The 23336-nt window shown below is 45.2% G+C and overlaps 1 protein-coding gene across 1 annotated transcript; it reads right to left on the bottom strand.

Moving 5' to 3' along the window:
- Nucleotides 1–8630: 8630 nt before the first annotated feature.
- Nucleotides 8631–21764, bottom strand: LOC144981225 (ADP-ribosyl cyclase/cyclic ADP-ribose hydrolase 1-like). The gene is made up of 8 exons (XM_004081332.5): nt 21548–21764; nt 17627–17753; nt 17420–17555; nt 12754–12824; nt 9638–9711; nt 9173–9259; nt 9010–9093; nt 8631–8936 (listed from the first exon to the last, which is right to left on the bottom strand). The coding sequence occupies exons 1-8, from the start codon at nt 21682–21684 to the stop codon at nt 8879–8881; spliced, it is 774 nt and encodes a 257-aa protein (XP_004081380.2). The 5' UTR covers nt 21685–21764; the 3' UTR covers nt 8631–8878.
- Nucleotides 21765–23336: the final 1572 nt, after the last annotated feature.

The raw sequence follows: 23336 nt of genomic DNA, 5'->3' as shown, positions 1-23336 counted from the left end.
AAAAATTACTCGAACAAAAGTATCTTTTTCCGTTATTGTGAGGAAAAGTGTGTCACGATGGTAGGGATTGAGGGAGTACCCAGGTGCAGAGAGGAGGAGGCAGGAGGTTCCAGGAGAACAAAGTCTTTAATACTAAAACTAAAATACTGCAGTGATCCTGTCAATGTGGCTATCCTGCCCATGGCAGGAGTGCATTATGGGAGTTTTCTGTTTGCTTTGTTGAAACCATGAGTGAGTTGGGTATCTCCAGTAAAGACATTTACAATGTTGGTCTGTTCTGTTAAGTTCTGAAAAGGCCTAATAAATGGTTAATCTGAGGACATTGGACTCTGCCATTTTATGTCATGATTTGAACTTGTTGTCTTGTTTTTGGTCCTTGTTCTGTCTTGTTTCTGTTTCCTGTTTTATTTTGAAAGTCTCCTGTCTTGTCTGTTTTCTTGAGTTTTACTTCCTTTGGTCCCCATCAGCCCTGATCGTGTCCACCTGTGTCTTGTCTGCCCTGTCTTTATATAAGTCTTGTCTCTGCCTTCCTCCTGTGTTGGTCCATTAGTTACCCCTGTTATGGTGTTCATGCCATGTTCCTCGTCCATGTTTCATGCCACGCCAAGTAAGTTTTTGTTTCCTTTGTCATCCTGCTCTGCAGCGCTTTTTGTTTGTTGGCCATTAAACCCCCTTGCTCCGGAACTTTGTGCCTCCTGCCTCTGCATTCTGGGTCCTACCGGCTTTCGAGCCTCCTCACCGTGACAGAATGGACCAACCAAGTTTTCTGGACCCAGCAGAGCGGGACATGCAGCTTTTGGAGGCCTACTGCCTCGAAGCAGAGAGGACCAGGTCCTATTGGGACTTTAACACACTCCAGTTCTGCACTCCAGCTATGGAGGGGAGCCATCTCGCCATGAAGGGGGGTCGTCGCCGTCGCCGCCACCGTCCCCGTCCATGTCCCGTTCCTGTTCCAGAGGTGGTCCGGCACGCACCACATCGCTTTCCAGTGGTGGTGCCGGATGCACCCCATCCCCGTCATGTTCCGGTGGTGGTCCCGGACGCACCACAGCCATGTCCAGTGGTGGTCCCGGACGCACCCCGACCCGTCCCGGCTCCCAGGGGGGTGCCACCTGCACCCCGACCCGTCCCAGCTCCCAGGGGGGTGCCGCCTGCGCCCCGACCCGTTCCTGCTCCCAGGGGGGTGCCGCCTGCGCCCCGACCCGTCCCGGCTCCCAGGGGGGTGCCGCCTGCGCCCCGACCCGTCCCGGCTCCCAGGGGGGTGCCGCCTGCGCCCCGACCCGTCCCGGCTCCCAGGGGGGTGCCGCCTGCGCCCCGACGGGTCCCCGGTTCCACTGCCACGCCTGACCCGCCTGAGCTCGGCTCCACGCCTGACCCGCCTGAGCTCGGCTCCACGCCTGACCCGCCTGAGCTCGGCTCCACGCCTGACCCGCCTGAGCTCGGCTCCACGCCTGACCCGCCTGAGCTCGGCTCCAAGCCTGACCCGCCTGAGCTCGACTGCTGGCCCGACCCGCCAGAGCCTGACCCCTGGCCCGACCCGCCAGAGCCTGACCGCTGGCCCGACCCGCCAGAGCCTGACCGCTGGCCCGACCCGCCAGAGCCCATGCCTGACTCCATGCCTGACTCCATGCCTGACTCCATGCCTGACTCCATGCCTGACTCCATGCCTGACTCCATGCCTGACTCCACGCCTGACGACTCCACGCCTGACGACTCCACGCCTGACGACTCCACGCATCTCATGCCAGACCTGCCAAGCCGGACCGCTCGGCCCCCCGGCCGTCCTCCGGACCTGCCACGCCGGACCGCTCGGCCCCCCGGCCGTCCTCCGGACCTGCCACGCCGGACCGCTCGGCCCCCCGGCCGTCCTCCGGACCTGCCACGCCGGACCGCTCGGCCCCCCGGCCGTCCTCCGGACCTGCCTCGCCGGACGGCGCGGACCCCGGCCGTCCTCTGGACTCTTGTGCCCGTCGAGGTTTTTCCTCCGGGGCCCCCCCCTCATGTGACTTTTGGAACCTCGGAGCGGTTCCTTGAGGGGGGGGTACTGTCATGATTTGAACTTGTTGTCTTGTTTTTGGTCCTTGTTCTGTCTTGTTTCTGTTTCCTGTTTTATTTTGAAAGTCTCCTGTCTTGTCTGTTTTCTTGAGTTTTACTTCCTTTGGTCCCCATCAGCCCTGATCGTGTCCACCTGTGTCTTGTCTGCCCTGTCTTTATATAAGTCTTGTCTCTGCCTTCCTCCTGTGTTGGTCCATTAGTTACCCCTGTTATGGTGTTCATGCCATGTTCCTCGTCCATGTTTCATGCCACGCCAAGTAAGTTTTTGTTTCCTTTGTCATCCTGCTCTGCAGCGCTTTTTGTTTGTTGGCCATTAAACCCCCTTGCCCCGGAACTTTGTGCCTCCTGCCTCTGCATTCTGGGTCCTACCGGCTTTCGAGCCTCCTCACCGTGACATTTTATTTGTGCCTCCTGAAACAACAACTGCCTGGGGTCGTGCGGTGTAAGGGGCACGGGTCAGCTCACTTTTTAGCCTGCTAAAACAGTTTAGGCGACAGGTACTAGCACCTTGCTAGTTAGCATAGCTGAGTTCTGCTCCATCCTGACCTACATGAGAGAGCAGCCGCCACATTGGTGTCAGAAGTGGAATCCTACTGCTGTCAGAAAGACGCAATGATGGAGCAGATAGCTAGTGATATAGAGTGACTTACCCTGGAGAACAGCTTGCTTCGGGAATGCCTGTGACAAGGCACAAGACAAAAGGCCTCGGTACACAGTCAACCGGATGGTACCAGTGCTCCCCGCTTAACACACCCGGTGACTCAAGCAGGACCTCAAGAAACCTCAATGACTGTTCCAACCCCTCCGGTTGCAGAGCTGAGGAGCAGCATTATTCAAACCCCGGCAAAGCTACTGAGATTTAGCGAAATTGACTCCTCTTGAGCCTTTCCTTGCCCAAGTGGATTTAGCTGCCTTGCATGATGGATGGAGCAGCAGGGAGACGGCTATCCACCTGGCCCTTGCTCTGGAGGGTCCAGCACTTCAGGTCTTAGTAGACTTGTCTGCAGAAGAACGTTGTGACCTACAAGCCATTACTGGGGCCCTAAACAGAAAGTTTGGCCATCTGCGCCAACATGTGCGTCTCTCCTTTCCCACCAGCCTGAGGGAGGTGCTAAGAGGAGCTGAATAGGCGGAGGACGTTTTGTGTGCTGGGTCAGCTGACGATCCCCACTGGTGAGGGCTGCTGACCATGAGTTGGAGGACTTTGCGCAGGACGAGCTCAGTCAAGCTCAAGCTGTTCAAACCCAACGGCGCCGGATGCCGCCCAATTGCTGCCACCGCTGTGGAGAACCAGGACATTTAGCCAGAGACTGTCCAGCACCCAGTCCCAGAGCCAGACCCCAGGCCCTTCAGGGAAACACCAACGGGGTGAGGCAGTAAGGGGATCCTCACCCCAAACCACAACCCCCCTTGGAACCATCACTCCAATGGTAGGTCGCTGTGGCCCAACACGTGGATTAAATTTGGACTGTTCCATTGGTGGCCAGCCGTGCAGTGCGTTGGTGGACACAGGGTCCACCATCTGTCTTGTGAAGAAGGGACTGTTGCCAGAGACATCAGGCTCTCTCCCAGAGGGTTGGGTTCATACTGAGACTGCACTGCTCACAGTGACAGGTGAGCGAACCATCATGCCAGGGAAGAAATTGTTGTCGGTGGCAGTTGGGGCTATTAAGTCTAAACATTTATTTAATTTTTTTATTTATGTATTTATTTGAATTAGGACAATGCATATTAAACAATGTTTCAGCAGCTGCTTTACCATAAATATGCCAGAGTTAGCACAGGAGCTAAATTTCATCCGTTGTCCTAGGGCAGGATAAAAAGTTCAACAATTACATTTACAACACAATAAAATAGCACAATATTAGAGGTAAATATTTACAAAGGTTATTACAATAAAAAGCAAGTCTAAAAAGTCCAAGAAAGTCACAGAAAAACACCAATAACTAATGTCTGCAGGACTGGTTTGTTTTCAGCCATTGTTTAAGAGCTGTTTGGAAGGTAGGGTAGTTTTCACAGTTTCTAATATGCAGCGTGTAGAACGAGCTATCAATCTGTCAATCCTTTCCGTGTCCGGGCCGGGTGAGGTTTCCCGTGTTGAGTGAAATTAAGCCGCAGGCACCACTCCAGCGTATAACATGAGTTTTGGCTGGCTGACATCCAAGATGACTGCATTATAGGGCTTGACCTCCTTGGTCGCTGGGGGGCATGCGTTGATGTCCCACAATCCTCACTCTGCATAGACACTGAGGTCATTCAACTGCGATCCGGAAGAGACCACAAGGAAGAGCAACAGAGCACTGCAGCCCAACACAGCAAACCTGCACAAAAACTGCGTCACCATCAGCGCCCACAGAAACACCAAAGAAGCCATGGGGTTCAAATTGTTGCACCTGACCCTTCTCTAATTACTGCTCCATCCCCTGAAACAGTTGCAGCGATTAAAGATATGGAGGATCGCAGCAACACTCACCTTAGTGGGACACAGAAGGAGCAGCTTGGGTGCTTACTCCAAGAGTTTTGGGACATCTTTGCTGCTTGTGAAGAGGACTGCACTAGAACAGGTCTAGTCCGGCACCACATTGACACTGGTGAGGCTAATCCAATCCGCCTTAGCCCTCACCGTCTGCCGCTAGCAAAGCGCCAAGGGGCTGAAGAACTGATCAAAGACATGGCAGCTAACGGCATTATCGAGCCTTCTGACAGCCCCTGGGCTGCACCAGTGGTCATGGTGCCCAAGAAAGGCGGAGGATGGCGTCCATGTGTGGACTACAAGCGCCTCAATGCAGTGACTCGTAAAGACTCATATCCCTTGCCCCACATTAATGACGCACTGGACTATGTGACTGCCTCATGTTGGTTCAGCTCATTGGATTTACGCAGCGGGTACTGGCAGGTGGAGTTGGCGCCAGAGGCCCGGCCTAAAACAGCATTTACCATTGGCCAAGGACTATGGCAGTTTAAAGTAATGCCATTTGGGCTGTGTAACGCCCTGGCTACTTTTGAGAGGCTCATGGAACGGGTTCTTAAAGACATCCCCCGCACACGCTGCTTAGTATACCTGGATGACTTGCTGGTCCATGCCCAGAACTTCACAGAAGCGGTCCACAATCTGCGTGAAGTATTTCTAGCCATTCGCCAGGCAGGGTTACGATTAAACCCAGCCAAGTGCACCCTTTTGGCCCGCCAAACACAGTTCCTAGGGCATGTCATCAGCGAGAGTGGAGTGGCAACTGACCCTGCTAAGGTCGCCGCAGTGAGGGATTGGCCCACACCATCAAACACCTCAGAGTTACGAAGCTTTCTTGGCTTGGCGTCGTACTACCGACACTTCGTAAAGGATTTTGTCACCATTGCCAATCCCTTGCACCGGTTAACAGACAAAGGAAAGCGTTTTGAATGGTCTGAGGGGTGCGCAGTTTGCCCTTGCTGATGCTCCTGTACTGGCTTATCCTGACCCTGGTCAACCGTTCACTTTGGACACTGATGCAAGCAACGTGGGGGTAGGAGCCGTACTCTCCCAGCAGGACGAAACCTGGTGAATGGGTTGTGGCCTACTACAGCTGCAGCTTAAGTCGGCCTGAGAGAAACTACTGCGTCACCAGACGGGAGTTGCTGGCTATAATTTTGGCAGTGAGGCACTTTTGGCCTTACCTCCTTGGCACAAAGTTCAGGCTTCGAACTGACCATGCCAGCTTAAGCTGGCATGGCTTAAACAGCCCGAGGGCCAGACATCAACACAGCAATGCTGATGCTCTCTCCAGGCGCCCCTGCTTCACTGATGAGTGTCACCATTGCCTTCGCAAAGAGGAACGAGAACTGGGACCCTTGGCAGCCGCAGCCTATCCAGCTATCACCATCCCTGAAAGGGAACCATTTTCTATAGAACAAAAGGCTGATCAGGTGCTGGCCGAGGTGAGGGGTTGGCTAGAGGCCCTGAGGCGACCAGACTGGCAAGCTGTGTCTTTCCAAGGACCAGAGCTGAAAGTATTGCACTCCCAGTGGGGCAGTCTGGAGCTTCACAAAGACAATCTCTACAGGCGGTGGCGGGCACCAGGTGCAGGTGTTGACCGTGTTCAACTCCTAGTGCCCGGCAACCTTCGCCAAGAGGTCCTCCATTGGATTCATGGTGCAGCTGGGGCAGGGCATTTTGGAAACAACAAAACAGTGCGACGGCTCAGACAAAGGTTCTACTGGCCAGGTTGTCGACAAGATGCTGAACTGTTCGTCCACTGCTGCGACACCTGCACTGCGCAGAAAGGACCTAACCAGCGTTCCCGAGGGCCCCTACAGCAGTACTTGGTGGGAGCACCAATGGAGAGGGTTGGTGTAGACATTTTAGGCCCTTTTCCTACCACTGAGACTGGCAACCGATATCTCCTGGTTTACCATGGACTACTTCACTAAATGGCCAAAGGCGTATGCGGTCCCAGATCAGAGTGCCACCTCGTCTGCACAAAGGTTGGTGGATGAGATGTTCTCCCGGTTTGGAGTTCCTGAAGAGATACACAGTCATCAGGGACGGAACTTTGAGAGTCGGCTGTTTGCTGAAGTGTGCCAGCGCTTGGGGATTAAAATGACTAGGACCACACCTCTTCATTTCCAAAGCGATGGGTTGGTGGAGCGGTTTAACCGCACTTTGGCCACACAACTTGCGATTCTTACCAGCCATCACCAAAGAGACTGGGACCAGCACTTGCCCCTTGTGTTGTGGGCTTACCGCACTGATTTTCAGGAGTCCACTCGGTGCACTCCAGCGGCCCTAATGTTTGGAAGGGAACTACGAACACCGGTGGAGTTGGTGTTTGGGCCTCCACCCGAGCCTGAGATTGCGGGTGGCCCTGAACTGGATTGTTTGCGGCGGTTGAGAGGGCGGCTTGATGAGGTGCATCGAATGGCGTGAGAGACTCTACAGAACGCTGGAGCTCGTCAGAAGCGTGCGTATGATTCCAGGGCACATGGACCATCTCTTGCACCTGGGGACCAAGTCTGGGTATACTGCCCAGTGAGGAAACGAGGGCTTTCCCCCAAATTGACACATCACTGGTAGGGACCTGGGGAGATCATGGGCCAGATCTCTGATGTGGTGTTCCGGGTCCGCCTGCCAGGTCGTGGACGGCAGGTGGTTCTCCATAAAGACCGGTTAGCACCATACAGACCCATGGCCCCTCTGCAGCGGACTGACGGGGTTGTTGAAAGCCCCATGCCCCTCAGCATTGATGCAGAAAACGGTGGAAGCAAACTCAGGGCTGGGCCTGGTCCTGGTGACACACCACAGGGAAGACCAGTGCGTGTTCGCCGCCAGTCTGTATACTTACAAGATTTTGAACTTGATGACATTTAAGGGTTGTGAGGACACTTAACCCTCTGAGAGGGGGGCTGTGTAGTGATCCTGTCAATGTGGTTATCCTGCCCATGGCAGGAGTGCATTATGGGAGTTTTCTGTTTGCTTTGTTGAAACCATGAGTGAGTTGGGTATCTCCAGTAAAGATATTTACAATGTTGGTCTGTTCTGTTTAGTTCTGAAAAGGCCTAATAAATGGTTAATCTGAGGACATTGGACTCTGCCATTTTATTTGTGCCTCCTGAAACAACAACTGCCTGGGGTCGTGCGGTGTAAGGGGTATGGGTCAGCTCACTTTTTAGCCTGCTAAAACAGTTTAGGCGACACGCACTAGCACCTTGCTAGTTAGTATGGCTGAGTTCTGCTCCATCCTGACCTACATGAGAGAGCAGCCGCCACAATACATAACTGCTACTGCTGAGCAGGCGTCACAAGTTGAAAACTTGAAAGACACTAGTATTTGGGAACATCAGAACTATGGAGCAGCACAGTAGGAAGGGAAAGACAGGACTTAAATGCATACAGACCAACAACCGAGACACGGGTGACAACAATAAGGGCAGATGGGGACCAAAAGTAAAACTCGGTACGACGACAAAACAGGAAACCTTTCAAAATAAAACAGGAAACTGAAACTCAGAACAAAAAGAGAAAAAAAACATAAAAGCAAAGAAATGTAAACCGTAACAATGTGAAAATCGCCAAATTTCCATAAAATAACCATCTCTAGGTTCTGATGACATCCCACAATAATTTATTGATTAATTAATTAATAATTTTTTAAAATAAAATAAATTTAAAAAAGTTTTAAAAAGTGAATTTAAGGAAACATGTTAAAAAGTCCAAAAAATAATATTTTTTAAATAGATTTTTGATGAGAAGGAACTAAAATTGAGATACCATCCTTATTGTTTCACTGATTTAATGATAAGTTTTCTGTGAGATTTAGGTATATAAGTTTACCTAAAATCAGTAAACCAATCTGGAAATGATCCTGCAGCGGATGAAACCTTAAACTGAAACTGCAACGGGCAATAATGAAAGAGAAGACTAATAAGTATTGACACAATATCATAATTAATAGATATGATGACCATGTCAGTGTTTGAACCTCTCAAATTGACACTTTTGAAACCGTCAGTAAGAAATAGAAAATAATTTTATTTAACCAAATAAAGAAACAACTCATGGTTCTTTAAGGAAACACAGACATGACGCAAAAAAGCAGAAATTCAAAAACAAACTTTTATTAAAATCATTTTAATCTGTCAGCAGCCAGATAATGAACAACACTATTGAAACATTAAAAACACATGAATAAAAAATGAATGTTTTAAGATTTCCTTTCATTTTTTTACTTTTTTCTTTTACAAGACAGAAAGTTTAAAATCAAATGCCCACAAGCAAAAACATTGAGGTTAAAAATTGTGCTTTAGAAAAAGGAGGAGGAGTCTGTTTATATCTTCTGGTCCAAAATCCTCACCAGCATGCTCCACAGGGGATCTCTGGGTGTGAGCTGCACTTGTCGATCTGGTCTCTGCATGAGAAACAGAGGATGAGAGGACAGAACCGCACCGGAGACGACCTCCTTCAACACTCAGGGACCTCACCGGGTCACTTCTTTGCAGCCGTAACCGATTCCAGCATCCAGAACGTTCTGCAGGTTCTTCAAAGATCTGTTGGTGCAGTTTGTCCTGAAACACGAGCGACAGAGAACCTCACATGAAGTCTTCAGTGAATCTTAAACACACGCGTGTTCCTGTCAAGCCTTACACGGCCTTCTTCTCCATGACCAGAACAACGTTAAAGCGTCTCACTCTGGGGGAACGCAACCCTTTTACTTCGACGGTCGCAAAAGTACTGCAAAACAAAAATGATCAAATTAAACTTTTTAATCCTTTCAAGAATGTAAAAAGTAACCTAAAGGAGTCTGATACTCTCAGTGAATTTAAGGAGTTCTTTAAATTTGAAAGGTATAAGTTAGTTATATAGTTATAAGTTTGCTTCATTAAACAAACATGTTTTCAATCTTCAGTTTCTTGTGTGCTGCATAGAAACTAAGAAGTAAAAGAGGAACGGATGACGTTTTTGGTTTATTTTCAGATATTCTCTGGTTTTCTGTGCTATTTTACAGTCAAAAATTCTTTAAATATTTAAACAAAAAGTCATAAAAAGGCTACTTAAGGTTTTTCTGTAAAGCAGGTATAAATTAGAGAAAAGAAAGGAAACGGAGCGGACCTGTTAGGATTGAACGGCGTCTGAATAGATCCGCTCAGCATCACCGAGGCATTGCCACATGCAGTATCTGCAAACTGCAAGCACAATCAATCAATCAATCAATCAATCAATACATCAATCAACCAACCAACCAATTAATCGACATTACATTAAAAACATAGGTGAAAACAATGAAAGGATAAATGTGTACAAATGATAAACAATAAAAGCCATAAAGTAAAATAAAAATCGTAATTAAATGATTTTTAAAATTTGAAGTTACTGCACCCCTTAGTACACACACCCTTTACCCCTCAAAATATACACTTCAACACAAACACACATACATGCAGACACACGCCCTCACAAACACACACACTCACACATTTCACAAGGAAGGTGGGACCTTGGACCATCTGTCCCCTACCCCATCCCTGGTAAGGGGTACTTGGCCCTTGGCAACGGCGGTTATGTTCCCTGGGTGCTGGCCTCCTGGTCCTGGCAGCCCTCTCTCCACGCAGGGAGGGGGATCCCTGAGCTTTCTGGCAAGACCAAGAGCCGGGGATCACATCCCACCAGAGCCTGGGGGGTGTCCGCTTCCCTGTGACGTGGGTTATGGTCCTTGGCCCTGAGCGCTGGGCATCGCCAAATTTCCAACTGTGGGTGAGCCTGGTCGGTCCATGTCTACAACACTTCTTGTGGACCCCCTCTTCTCCTAGGTGTCCTCCTCCTATGCGGGGACAGCTGGCCCCTGCCTTGCTCTCTCCTGGACCAACCGTGGGCCGGGTGGGTGGCTGCCTGGAGTGTGGGGCGGGTCTCCCTTGGGGGGTCCTGGCTCGTACCTGGGGTTGGGGCGGGGGGATGCCCAGAACTCCTGGGTGGTGATGAGGTGCTCGTCTGGGGCTGTGGGCACTCTTCTGGGGCGGTGTCCCGCGTTGGGCCCTCCCGGCGTGGCAGGGCTGCTGCTCTCCTGGTTGGGTTGGACCGTGTACTCTCTGTCTCCCCCATGCCTCCTTCCTCTTTGGCTTTGGGGGCCCCCGTGGCGGTCCTGCTGGGCCTGGCCTGGGTGGCGGTTGTTCTCTATCTGCCACTGTGCAGGTGTTGGGGGGTTCTGGCTGCCTGCCGCAGCTGCTGCGGCGGGGGTCTTGGTGTGGGGATGGCTGGGCACTATACTTCCTCGAATGTAAAAAGAGATCCTATCTCTTTTTACATTCCATCAAACATTTTAGAGGAACATAAACACTCACCTGAGCACAGGTGTTAGCTCACCTTTGCACAAATACTTTGCATGACTGCATGAACTACTGTATTTCACACTAGATTATTTATAGGCATAAGTATGCGTGTGTGAACATTATCTGTGTTGTGTACACGTTGACATGTGGACATTTTTGGCAGGTATATTTATAACATATCTTATTTTAATTAATATTTTCACATTTTACCTGTTTTCATATTTTCTTTCTTATTTTATTACTTCTACATCTTAGTCTGTTTACAAGTGTTTTCTCACCCTTGGCTGGGGTGTTAGTGTTCGGGCTCCCAGAAATTTTGGCCATGCTTGTCCCCTGGCAACTCTTGTTCCGAGTCCTCCGGGCTGCCTGGCCTGGTGTTCCCATGCTGGATGCACTGGACCTGGGGTGGGAGGTGCTGGGGATGAGTTGTTCATTTTGATTTCTTGAAAGTTCCAAAGCGACATCGTGGGTAATCGAGGCTGCGGCTCTTGATTGGAGATTCTGGTACCGCAAGTGGAGGACTCCCCGAACGTGGAGCGAGACAAAGTTCGTGGCTTATGTTCTTGATGCGTGGCGTGTGGTCTTGAGGAGCACAGCACTGTGACTCAGAGTGGCCGGACGCGTCAGCGGTGGGGTGCTGTGGCTGCTGCCATCTGCTGCTGCTCGAGGTGGTTAGCTCAGGTGACTCTCGTGGCATGAAAAGAAACCATCAGGGTTAACGGACTGGCGAAGACGGATGAAGCTGGGCCTCCTTTTGTAGCAGGTGGCTTGATGAGAGGAGTGGTCACAGCTGAGATGAATGAGCAGCAGAGCTGGAGGGGGAGGAGTCTGACAGGCCACCATGACAGAAAGGTGCTTTATGAATAAAATTAATTTGAATTTGTGTGGACTGCCCCTGCCCTTATAGATTTGTATTACATCTGAATCTCACTGTAATGAGTATAACCATCCAGAAACCTGTTGCTTTATGCTGCTTCATGGTTGGACAGGACACGTTAGTCTTTAGTGTATTTAATGTACGTTAAAGACAAAAAATCATTAAATAATCATAAAATATTCAAACAGACTATCCCTAAAAATAAATCACTTGTAGTTTTTTTAGTCTTTCTCACACTTTATTTGCAAAGTTTGCATATTTCATAAGAAAATCAGCGTGTGGGAAGAAAGTAAGAAACTTTAGGAGCCAGAAAAGATTTAAAATGTTTTTTTTTTTAATGAGAAGAAAGGATTCTGGAGGAATTTGGCACAGAATCTGCATTGGCCCATAAATGTTTCTTCATAAATGTATTCTTTTGGTTATGGATCTATGTAGACGACAACAAGTCATTTATGATTCATGCTAATACTTTATCAGGTTAACTTCCAATTTCAAGCCTGTTTTATGTGTTCTTTAAGAAGCCAGAAAATAATGATAAAAAACTAATTTTTTATTATTTATTTTTCTGATTCATTAGTGACATTTTGCATGTTTTAGTATTGTAGATAGTTTATTTTTTATTATATGACGATTTTTTTCTTAAGGTCTAGGAGAATGTGTTGAGATGTAATTTAGGATGTGACTAAAACCAAACCAAAAAATGCATTTTAATGGAGGTTTGAGGAAAATTATCTTTAGAACTTTAATAAAACTCTTTGAAATACAAGCAAAACCTTGCAGCCCCGTCCATCTAAACCAGAGCGAGGCCTCTTGGACAGTGTGGGCTGCAGCTCAGGAGAATGCAGAGCAACGAAGCTCCAAGGACCCAAAGCTTTATTGATGAAGAACCAGCCAGTGCATCCTTATTCTGTTTTCTCCTCTTCATCGCAGCTGGTAAGGCTTTTTCTGCACCCGATTGTTCAAGCAATAATTCATTTCAACGCCTCCTTTGATGATTTTTAAGTAAAAGTCTATTTTTGACTCACAGCAGCTGAAGCTCGAATCCAAAACGCGTTCTTGGCGTTGCTGCAGTCCGGGCAGCCGGAAGAGAGAGTTTCTGTTGCAGCAAAAAAAAAAAAAAAAAAAACAGCCGTTAGGATTCAGGCCGAGCTTCTGAGCGTAAAGAGAAACGGCCTCCTGTGATCACACTGCATAACCTTAAACTATATTGAACAGACGCTAAAAACTAGGAATGTCTTCATCCGGATCATAAATCAGTACTATAAACTTTATGGTAGTCGCATCCCAATCAGTGATCAGATTTGCATTTTATTCTCGTTATTTAGATCAGCGCTGTAAATTTTAAGATCAGGTGGGTGATGCGGATTGTTGATCCGATCGTGGTGCATGTAAAGAGTTCATTCTGATTGTGGTGAATAAAATAAAAATAAGGGACAACCTGGATCTATTTTGCCGTATCATTAACCCTACTGAAAACATAAACAATTATATTATATCTATGCTTAAATAATGACATAAAAAAATATTTTTACAAAAAAACAGAATATAGACCCGCATAGCAAACGTCTAAAATTGTTGATTTAAAAACTTTTTGTTTTAATAACTTAGGATAGCTATTTTTCAACTGAACATTTTATTACTGAATACAAGTCCAAATTTGCAACATTTTGGATTTTATTTTTGCAAAAACCTGTCATGCTTTCTATATTCTACCTATATTCAAGTTCATGTGTGTGGAAAAGTAACAAATATACTTTAGAATGTATGCAATGTCATCTTCTTTTTTATCTAGCTTATACAGAAGCTCTAGAATTCTTCATGAACTTCTTTCTGGGGCAATTTTTTCAAACCTTTCTTTCATCTTTTTTGCTTTTCCTTGGGGTTAACTGGGGTTTGATGAATTAGGTGGCTGTGATGATGACAGGATCTTCCAGGCAGAGAAATGACCAAAAGTCTCAGCCTGTTCAAGAGGAAAAAAACAACAACACCTCCACTCTGTTATGGCAAAAGCTGTCATTTTGTTCTTTTTTGTACTTTTGGAGTGATTTCCGCTAGAGTGTGAGGTTGTCCTGTCTTTCTTTTTTACCCTGCTATTTTTGTTTGCAGATTCTTGCCCAAAGTTTCTTGAACACCTGATTGGATGAGGACCTCCAGCTCAGTTTAAATATGGCATCATCATCATCATCAGAGCTTTTGCTGCTTCGGTCCTTGTATTTTGGTCAGTTATGTGTAAAAACATCATTTTTCTGTAATAAATCCCAGCTTATTTCTTCAACCTGGGTTTGTTTGTGAGAGTTTTCGCGTCCCTAGGGTGCTCATTTGGTTTTTTCCACCTATTTTTTAAGAGTAAGTTAGTGTTTTTTTTAAATAGTTTTTGGTTCTGCTTTGCTGATCAAGAACTTCTATTCCTCCTTCTGTAGGAGAAACTCTTTATCCTCAAACGTCAACATCTTTTATACCATGGTTCGGGTGAATACTCGATTCTGATTGCCTACTGGCCGTACATTAAAAAGTGATAACCGCACGGTGCAAAAAGAAGTTCTGGTCACCTAGCTTAAATGTTTTGTATCACTGCGCCGACTTCTTTAAAACAACCTTTCGCTTCATCATTTGGACAAAAACATGCGGTAAGAGGTGAACTTTCTCTCTGCACTGATGCTTTATTCAACCCATCGGGACGATCAGCATATATATATCGCCCAATCTTGACTGCAGCGGTGGTGCAGCGCGACGTGGACTATTTGTTACGTGGTGCAGCGCGATGTAAAAAATAGTCCGCTTTTTGTGAGAAAAGTGGGAATCCAAATGGGAAAAAAATCCAAATGGGAAAAAAAACAAGAATTGAAGACTAAAAACTGGTTAATATGTATTGCTTTTGTAAGTGATCATGGTATAAGCGGGTTAATGGCCTTTGAAGTGTGCATTATTACTTTTTAACGCATTTCGCGGAAGCAACCAGGCTTCCACGGCGTGCGTTAAGAAGTAATAATACACACTTCGTCTGCCATTAACCCTTACTTATACCATGGTCCGGTTGAATACTCGATTCTGATTGGCTGCAGGGTGTGGATTAAAACCTGATAACCGCACGGTGAAAATAGAAGTTCCGGTCACCTAGCTTAAATGTTTTGTATCACTGCGCCGGCTTCTTTAAAACAACCTTTTGCTTCATCATCTCGACAAAAACAAGCGGTAAAAGGTGAACTTTCTCTCTGAACTGATGCTTTATTCAGGCTTTAAGGGTTCAGGCTTTAACGGCGTGCGTTAAAAAGTAATAACGCATACTTCGTCGGCCATTAAGCCTTACTTAACCCATTGGTGCAGTTAAAAAACAGTTTATATTTTTAAGGTGGAGAAACGGCATTTATGCCATCATAACAGGAGGATTTTTGGACGTTAATCTGAAAAAAGAGTTTGTAAAACTGAAAGAATCTCGTGAAATATTTAGGAGATAAACAGGCTCTTTAAAAGCGAAATAAGGCCAAAATAAGGCCAAGGACTTTGGCACATTTCTGTACAAGAGCTTTGGAAAATTGGTTTGATCAAAAAGGTCTTAGTCAGATTGGGATGACTGTTTGCAGAACGTTACACCCATATATGTGTAAAAGATGCTCCTGTTGTTTATTTTAAACGATTTTTATGCTTTGGTAAAAGGTAACCTGCTCTAAAAACAAGAGACAGTACAAAGACTTCCTGAGAACGGATGTTTAACCCTTGTGCTATCCTATGAGCCCACCCTTTGATTGACGTGTTCTCCCTACCATGACAAAGGTGGATAAAGGTGGAAAGATTTCATGTACCGTAATTTCCGGACTATAAGCCGCTACTTTTTTCCTGCACTTACAGCCGTGCGGCTTATTCAGTGACGCGGCTAATTTATGGATTTAATTGGCGGCCGCCATGTACATACTTTCGGACTCAGTGAATGGTTTGAATTCTCTATCTAACACCAAGCACAAGTCATTTATTTTTCAACACACTAAGCAGCCAAACAGCATGGAGCTCACTTCAGGTCTTAGACACTTCAGTCATGGTTCAACAAAACGAAACACGCATGCCCAGCCGCATCCCAGAATCCTTTGGTGCCATCAGACCCAACGTGCACGTGATCGCCGCTACAATATGATGAAGCTTTCAAGTTAAAAGCAATCGTTAAAAGCAGCGTGAAAAAATCCACCATCACCAACGGGTTTGGAAAAGCCGGTCAGCTGCGTGACGGAGAGAACAGCGCATGGAGTGAATTTACCTCTGAGTCATAGTGACTCGGCTGGCTGCACGTAAATATGTGGGAATAACATCAGCCTTTATTTTGTCGGGACACGACTGGAAACACAAATCGACGTGATCGTTTTTACGGTTTCAAAGGACTGAGCGGAATTTTGCTTTGAAAAGCTCACAGCCTCCGTTTGAGCTGGAGACATCTTCTGCTGCTCTTATAGAGCTGTGGGGCCGATGGCAGTCTGATGGCTCCCACACGTAACAACGCATCCGCCCCTCATACACAAAACGTACAGCATTAAGTCCGATTGCTCTGCACAGACACGATTTGCTCCTCCCTGGAGCCGCCCTGGCCAGAAGTGTCGGAGTAGATAGGAAGGGGAGGGCGCGGGGCGAGCGCGGAGCGCAGAGGCGTCAGCAGAGCAACAGTGTTTGTTGTGAAAGGAAACTTCTGACGCACGCGCCGCGCTGAGGCGCGCATATCGCGCTGAGGCGTGCTTTTCAGTCGCCGCTGCTTTATTTTACTGGTGTGTTTTTTAACGAGCCCTGTTACTCCCATAACGCTGCCGCGACACAAGCGGAAGGAGAGCTTTACCCGTTCACCCCTCCATGCACTGCTGATACTTGCTCATTATTAAACACGTACAACAGTATGGCGAGCCCGGCGTTGGCCCCGCCTTTAGCCCCTAAGACTCATGGGAAATGGGGAATCGCAGATGTAAATTTCGTCATCATAACTGAGGGATGTAATGTTGATTATATGGTTACTGTTTGTAATTTTATGTATGATACCTAGATTGTCAATAAGTAAAAAAAAACAAAAAAAAAAAAAATAAAATAAAAAAAACATAACTGAGGAACTTGTGAACAGAATAGAGGTCCATGCTATTTGGCAGATGTGGTTGTACTCAAATATATGAGCCTGTGGCAATGCTGACTCCACCCACGGTGTGAAAATGAATCACACTTACTCTTGGAATCAGGATGTGATCTGTCAGGATGACAATGCTACCTAGTACATGCGGTTTGTACTTCCGACGCGGCTTATGTATGTATAAAAGCAGCTAAACACGTGAAAAGGAGTGGGTGCGTCTTATTATCGGGTGCGCTTTGTAGTCCGGAATTTATGGTAATCCATGGACACCAGTGAAGATCACAAATCATTGAAGAAAAAAGGTTCAGAGCACTGTCTAGTGGGTCTAGATTACCCAACTCCCAAGTGCCTAGGATAGCACAAGGGTTAAATGAACTGACAGGCATCAGGCTGGAACAAGACAAAAATCTCTCAGGAGGGATTTTTCTGCGTCTTGCTCTTTGTTCTGCAGTTGATTTGATAAATTTCCCTAATGTTTGGCTCAACTGCTCATTGAATGTGACTGGTACTGGTTTGTCTAGTTTATTTTGAAACACTTATCCAGTCAAAAGATAATTAAAAAAAATGTAAAGAAGAAACCGGAACAGTTCAGGTCTCACCGTTGCTGCCCTTCTTCCCGCACCAGGTCAGGCCGTCCACCATGGCCCCCAACGGCGTGTCCTCCAAGGTTACAAGGCAGTCTCGTTTCTGGGTAAAGGAGTGTGCCACTTCACCCGTTTTGCTCCAAAACAGCACCTAATCCCAAAAAGAGAGATTTGATGCCTCGCTGTGACACAGATTCAGGCAAACGCAGTGTGGCTGTTTACTCTGTTGCATTGAGGTTTGAAGGACACGGCCTTGATGAAAGGGTCATAGGCATCCGTGGTAACGGTGCAGGGGTCTCGGTTGATATAGCCTCGCTGAAATGCATCCCACACATGCTGGCAGTTTAAACTGCAAAACAAAACAAAAAAACAGCCTTTAAGGTCAGTCAGTTGTGACTTTTAATCCTACAGTTTGGTTCACACTGAGCGCGTGAACGTAAAACGCGAGTTCTTTAACACGCGGTTAGCTTATGGTGTGGACACTGGACTAGCAGGGAGGGACTTCTTCTTTTTCTTTTGTTGCTGTTTGTAGCAAATGAATCTACAGTTGGAAGAGGCTTAGTGTGAGATGTTGAAATAAATCTGGTGAATTAGCTATAACTAATTTGTGGGAACAAAATTATAATTCATGTGATAAGTCATTCAAAAACACGAATGTTAGCAACACTTGGATTAACAGCAGATGCCTTCACATTTCTGTCTGTATATCTCCTTACAATGCATGGAAGACACAGAGGATGTTTAGAGATTGGATTTATTCATTTTAAAAAGCTCTGCAAAAGCATCGGTAATCAGGTCTCCATGTCTGGGTTTATTCACATCCCAATGCGCTCTCCGTCCTGCTGCTAAAGCTCTCTTGCCGGCCAGCCGGAGCCACTGCTGCAAAGGCTCTGTCACCTTTAGTCTTTAACTGGGTTCTTTTAACAACCAGCATGTCCCTGAGGTCATGTGACCAGGGTTTGCTGGGAGTGTACGGCTGCAAAAGGTCTTTTATGTAGACTGGTGCTTCGCTATTTAGAGCTGTGTGTGTTAAAACCAGAATTTTAAAATGCACTCGGTAGCTAGCCAGTGCAGCTGGATTAATAAAGGGGTGATGTGAGAAAACTTGGATGTATTGGTTAATCGTTTTGGACAACCTGGAGCGGTTTTATAGATTTTTTGCTTAAACACGTGAAGATGGAGTTGCAGTAATCAAGACGAGAAGATATAAAAGCGTGGATGAGCATCTCCATCTCGGAACGCGACACAATTGGACTTCATTTTGCAATGTCTTTAGGATGATAAAAACAAGATTGAACAAGTGACCCAACATGAAAGTCTAGGGATAAAACCGGGTCTAGAGTCACGCCAATAGGAAGAGGAAGCAAGTGGACCACACCACTGAACTATCTGGGGGAGGCAACTGTCAGGAGTACAGACTAGGACCTCAGTTTTGGCTTCATTTAGTTGGAGAAAGTTGTTATTCATCCAACTCTTGGCTGGATACAGACACCTGCATAAAATCTGTATTTTATAAGCATCCTGGGGTTTAAAATATGGGGTTCCATTTGTGCCAAAAATATGAAAATATGATTTTGCGTCCACTGTCTATGTCTTTGGTCCATTGTCTATGTCTATTAACTGAATTCATTGAACATTGGTTCATGTCTAAGTACTACTAAGCAATATCTTCTTCATGCCCATGCTTCTTTGATTATTACTTTATATTTGCTTTGTGATTTATATGCTTGCTGCTTCAAACTTTGCATTTGTCTTTGTTGTTGTCGTTTCCCCACGTCGTCTCATTACGGCGTCAGAAAAGTCCTTAGCAACGGTTGCTAGTGTCGTTTGCTACGTTGTTTCCCCGTGTTGTCAGGAAAATCCTTAGCAACGGTTGCTAGTGTCGTTAGCTACATCGTTTCCGCATGTTGTGTCTGACCTTAGATCTTGTCGTATTTCAAATTTTTACCAAAGATGTCAGAAAAGTCCTTTGTACAGCCGGTAATTTTTTCCCTGTACTACCACGGAACGAAACACCTTTAAAATAATTTAAAATTCTTTTGAAAAATAAACAATCTTTATCCAACATGTTGTTACAAATCTGATGGATAAACGAGGAGCAGAGGTGCCCAAAAGAGCAATATACTGGTCCCGAAAGCGCCACCTCACGGTCAAATAAATACATAACAGATTAAAAAGAAAAGATCAAAATCCAGTCAAAGATTTTGGCCCGTCTGCTTTCATTGAAGCCATACTCTAAATAACTTGAAACAATTGGCAAGAGGCGCTTCGGGAATGTGAACGCATTATACGCATGCGCCCCTCCCCTCTTTCTGGCAATGCGCGTTTGCGGTAATCTCAATAAAGTTCATTTAAAAAAAGGTGTTTGTCATGGTTAACGCTAGCGCCGGCTTTAACAAACTTTTTTTTCCGATCCGTGGTAGTACAGGAAACAATTTATCGGCCATACAAAGGACTTATCTGACGACTTTGGCAACATTTAAAAAACCACAAGATCTTATGAGACAACATGGGGAAAAGTCGTAGCTAACGACACTAGCAACGGTTGCCAAGGACTTTCCTGACGACAAAGTGAGATGACAGGGGGCAACGACAATAACAAAAACAAATGCAAAGTGTAAGTGTGGATCCGTCTAATTTCTGAAATACACACTTAAGCTGTAGAGTCGGAACTTATAGTTGACGCGTCTTTCGTTAATGAACTTACACAGTCCAAGTTCTTCGTTTTGAATGTTTAATTCCCAAAAAAGGCTGTTACAAAAATGTAAATACAAAAAACATATAAACAAAGGAACTTTAAGTACGGTCAAAAACTAGTGCGCTCTCTAGCTCTCCAGCTTCGCTAATGCCCAAAACGAACCTACTCACCTACGTCATACCTCTTCAGCCAATAACACAGCTGGGCTCTAAAGTTGACCTACATCTCAGTACCAACACCTTAGAATGTTTAAAATGGCTCTTACACAAAGTTTCATAGACAATGGACCAAAGACATAGACAGTGGACACAAAAACCTATTTTTAGCTCAAACGGAACCTCATAATATAAAAGACACATAAAGCTGAATATCATCAGCATAAAAATGATAAGAAATATCATTAAAAGAACGTAACTGTCATGGTTTGGGTTTCTACATATTGGCTTTTGCTTTCCATTTTGTTTCTGTCATGTTTGAGTTATGTTTCCTGTTTTATTTTGAAGGTTTCCTGCATGTCATATTTTTGAGTTTTACTTTCCTGGTTCCAATCTGTCCTGATCGTTGTCACCTGTGTCTTGTCAGCCCTGTCTGTATATAGGTCTTGTCTCTGCTTTCCTCTTGTGCTGGTTCATACTGTCTTTTTCCTGCTGTCTTCTGCCATGTTTTCATGTTTTGCCCAAAGTTAGTTTAGTTTTATATCTTTGCTCGGCAGCGCTTTTGTTTAGCAAATAAATCCCTTCCCCTGGAACCGTGTGCCTCCTGTCTCTGCATTTTGGGTCCTTCATGGTCATCAGCCCTCCCTACCTGACATTAACTGCAAAGGCAGCTAATATAAAATGTCCTCCATCATCAGAAAAATGCCACAAGAACAAGTTAAAAACAACATTTTCATTGGAGTGATCATCTTATTAAAATTGAGTTAAAGATCTAAACAGGACCTGGAAAAATTCATTCACACATTCATCTTTAGTCGACTTCCAAAATAAGCAATCAGGAAACTGCAGTTTATTCAGAGGTCTGCTGCTCGGGTTCTAACAAAGACCAAATCGGTCCAGTTCTGGGGTATTTCCACTGGCTGCCAGAGGACAGACTTTTAAGTTCTGGTGCCGGTTTCTAGAGTCCAAACCATATACAAGATGCATTTAGCTTCTATACTCCACAGATCTGGAACAGACTTCGAGAAAGCCTGAAACAGTTTATTTCTATCCAGGTCAAAGACCCACCTGTTCTCTTCTGCATTTGATCCATTTTTATTCAAAAGTTCACATCCAAACTGTTAGTTTAATTTGAATTCATTTAACTTTCCTTATATTTGTATTTATCTCTTTCTATTACATGTTTCTGTTTTATATGTGTAAATAAGTATAAACTCACAGACAGATTGTCAACGATTGAACAAACGGATTCAAACCCAAACTTACTGCACAGAAGCTTTCAACACTTACTCCTTGAACTTTTGGCATCTTTTCAGGAAAGTGTCTTTTATTGAACGTCTGCAGAGGGTCAGTCCCAGTCCCAGTCCCAGAGCCAAACCAACGACCACCACCACCACCACAACCACAAAAACCACCATGCGCCTCATGCCAAACTCCTGCTGTTCCAGAACGCGCTCAGTTTAACGGGAAGCTGTCGCCTTCCTTTACGAAACCAGATGCTCGCGCTGCTCATGAGGGGCGGTGCGCGCTCGCAGAGCCCCGTGATCAGGTGGTGTGGAAATGGAGATTAATTAAAAAGAGCAAAAGGCGCAATTTTATAGTTTCATTATGTGGACATGGTAGGCAAACTGAGTAACTGAGCAAAAGTTCATAGTATTCCCCGCAGTTTTTTTCTTTTCTTTCAACTTTTGAGTTATCATCACCCCCTTAAAGTATTGTTCTGTTTTTAAAGGTCAAGGTTCATTATCCTGGATAAAAAGTTTCACTTTTGGATATTTGCAATAAAGATGATGTAGGTCAGATTTAATTTCTTGCTAAATGTTATTTGATCTGATTTTATAATTTGTTCTCTTTATTGATGTCAAGATTTGAACTGCTAGTTGTTGTTTGTAAAAACTGACGTAGTTTCTGCAGAGCGGCAGGAGTTCATTGGAAACGCACCTCTAAATTGTGGACAGGACTGTGAGAACGGTCTTTTTCAGGACAATTTTAGCTTAATTTTCTTAATATATGCCCTCCTACATAAAAAAATAAGGCCACATGAAGTAATCTAAAACACAATTTTTTTTATCGGAGTGAGTCATGAACGAACAAATCAGTTTATGAAATGCAAAAACTCAGAAATTATTGGTTTGTAAATTCAAAATAAATATGGGAAAACGTGTAAAAGGAGCTGTCAGGTTTGGAAGGAGTTAGTGTCATGGTGCGGGTCAACTTCTCCCTTTTCTAGTTTGTCCTCATCTGAGAGAATCTTCACCTCTACAATCTAGTGATGGTTCCATACCACCATCACCAACTTTGGTACCAACTACTCTATTGAAGCACTGAATACTAATTAATAAATGAAAAATAAAAGCCTTTTTTAGATATTTTTGGTTATCAGGTGAGTTACTCCAGTCTTTTGTGTCCAAACTCCTCCCAGCCCACAACAGATGAATGGGCTCCCATTAGTCACGTGACCAGAGGAGATGGGAGTTGTGCTTGTTACCCATAGCAACAACGAGGTGCGGCATGAGAAAGATGATTTTAGAAAGAACACTTTTGTATTTTTAACCTTGCACATTAAAGATGTTCTCTGGCCAATTTGATGATATTTTTTGTAGGATGACATATTTGAGAATAAAAATTCACCAATAAGAAATATTTGTTATTACTATTATTTTATCCAAAAAGTAATCTGTATCCTGTGGAATTTTTAAACTGTGATGGTGTTCATTTTAAAGCAGTTTTTAAAGCATTTTTTTTACATTTGCACATTCCAATGCTTATTGCTTCAGGCAGCAGGTTCAAGAAGTGAAACCATGACTTGCTGACGGCCCAACTTCAGTTGAAGTGGTGCAATCTGGTTTTTTCCCATGCAGACACATGAGTTTGTACGCTGTCAACAACCCATTTCTGCAGTTTATTCTTGTCTTGGCTGCTCATCTGTTCTCAGCATATCATACTCACTCCAACACTTGATTATCTATGTCATTTCAGAACTTTTCCCTATTAAACAAAAAATGAACTTTAGAGAGCAATTAAAACAAAAGTTCTTTTTTTTAAGTCATTTTCCTCAAATTAGTTTATAGTGGTGACT

The sequence above is a fragment of the Oryzias latipes genome, chromosome 20 (genome assembly GCF_053564925.1).
Source record: "Oryzias latipes strain Hd-rR chromosome 20, Olatipes_Hd-rR_3.1".
NCBI classification, from domain to species: Eukaryota; Metazoa; Chordata; class Actinopteri; order Beloniformes; family Adrianichthyidae; genus Oryzias; species Oryzias latipes.
The sequence above is the reverse complement of the archived record's forward strand: the minus strand, read 5'-3'. Positions and strand labels throughout refer to the sequence as shown.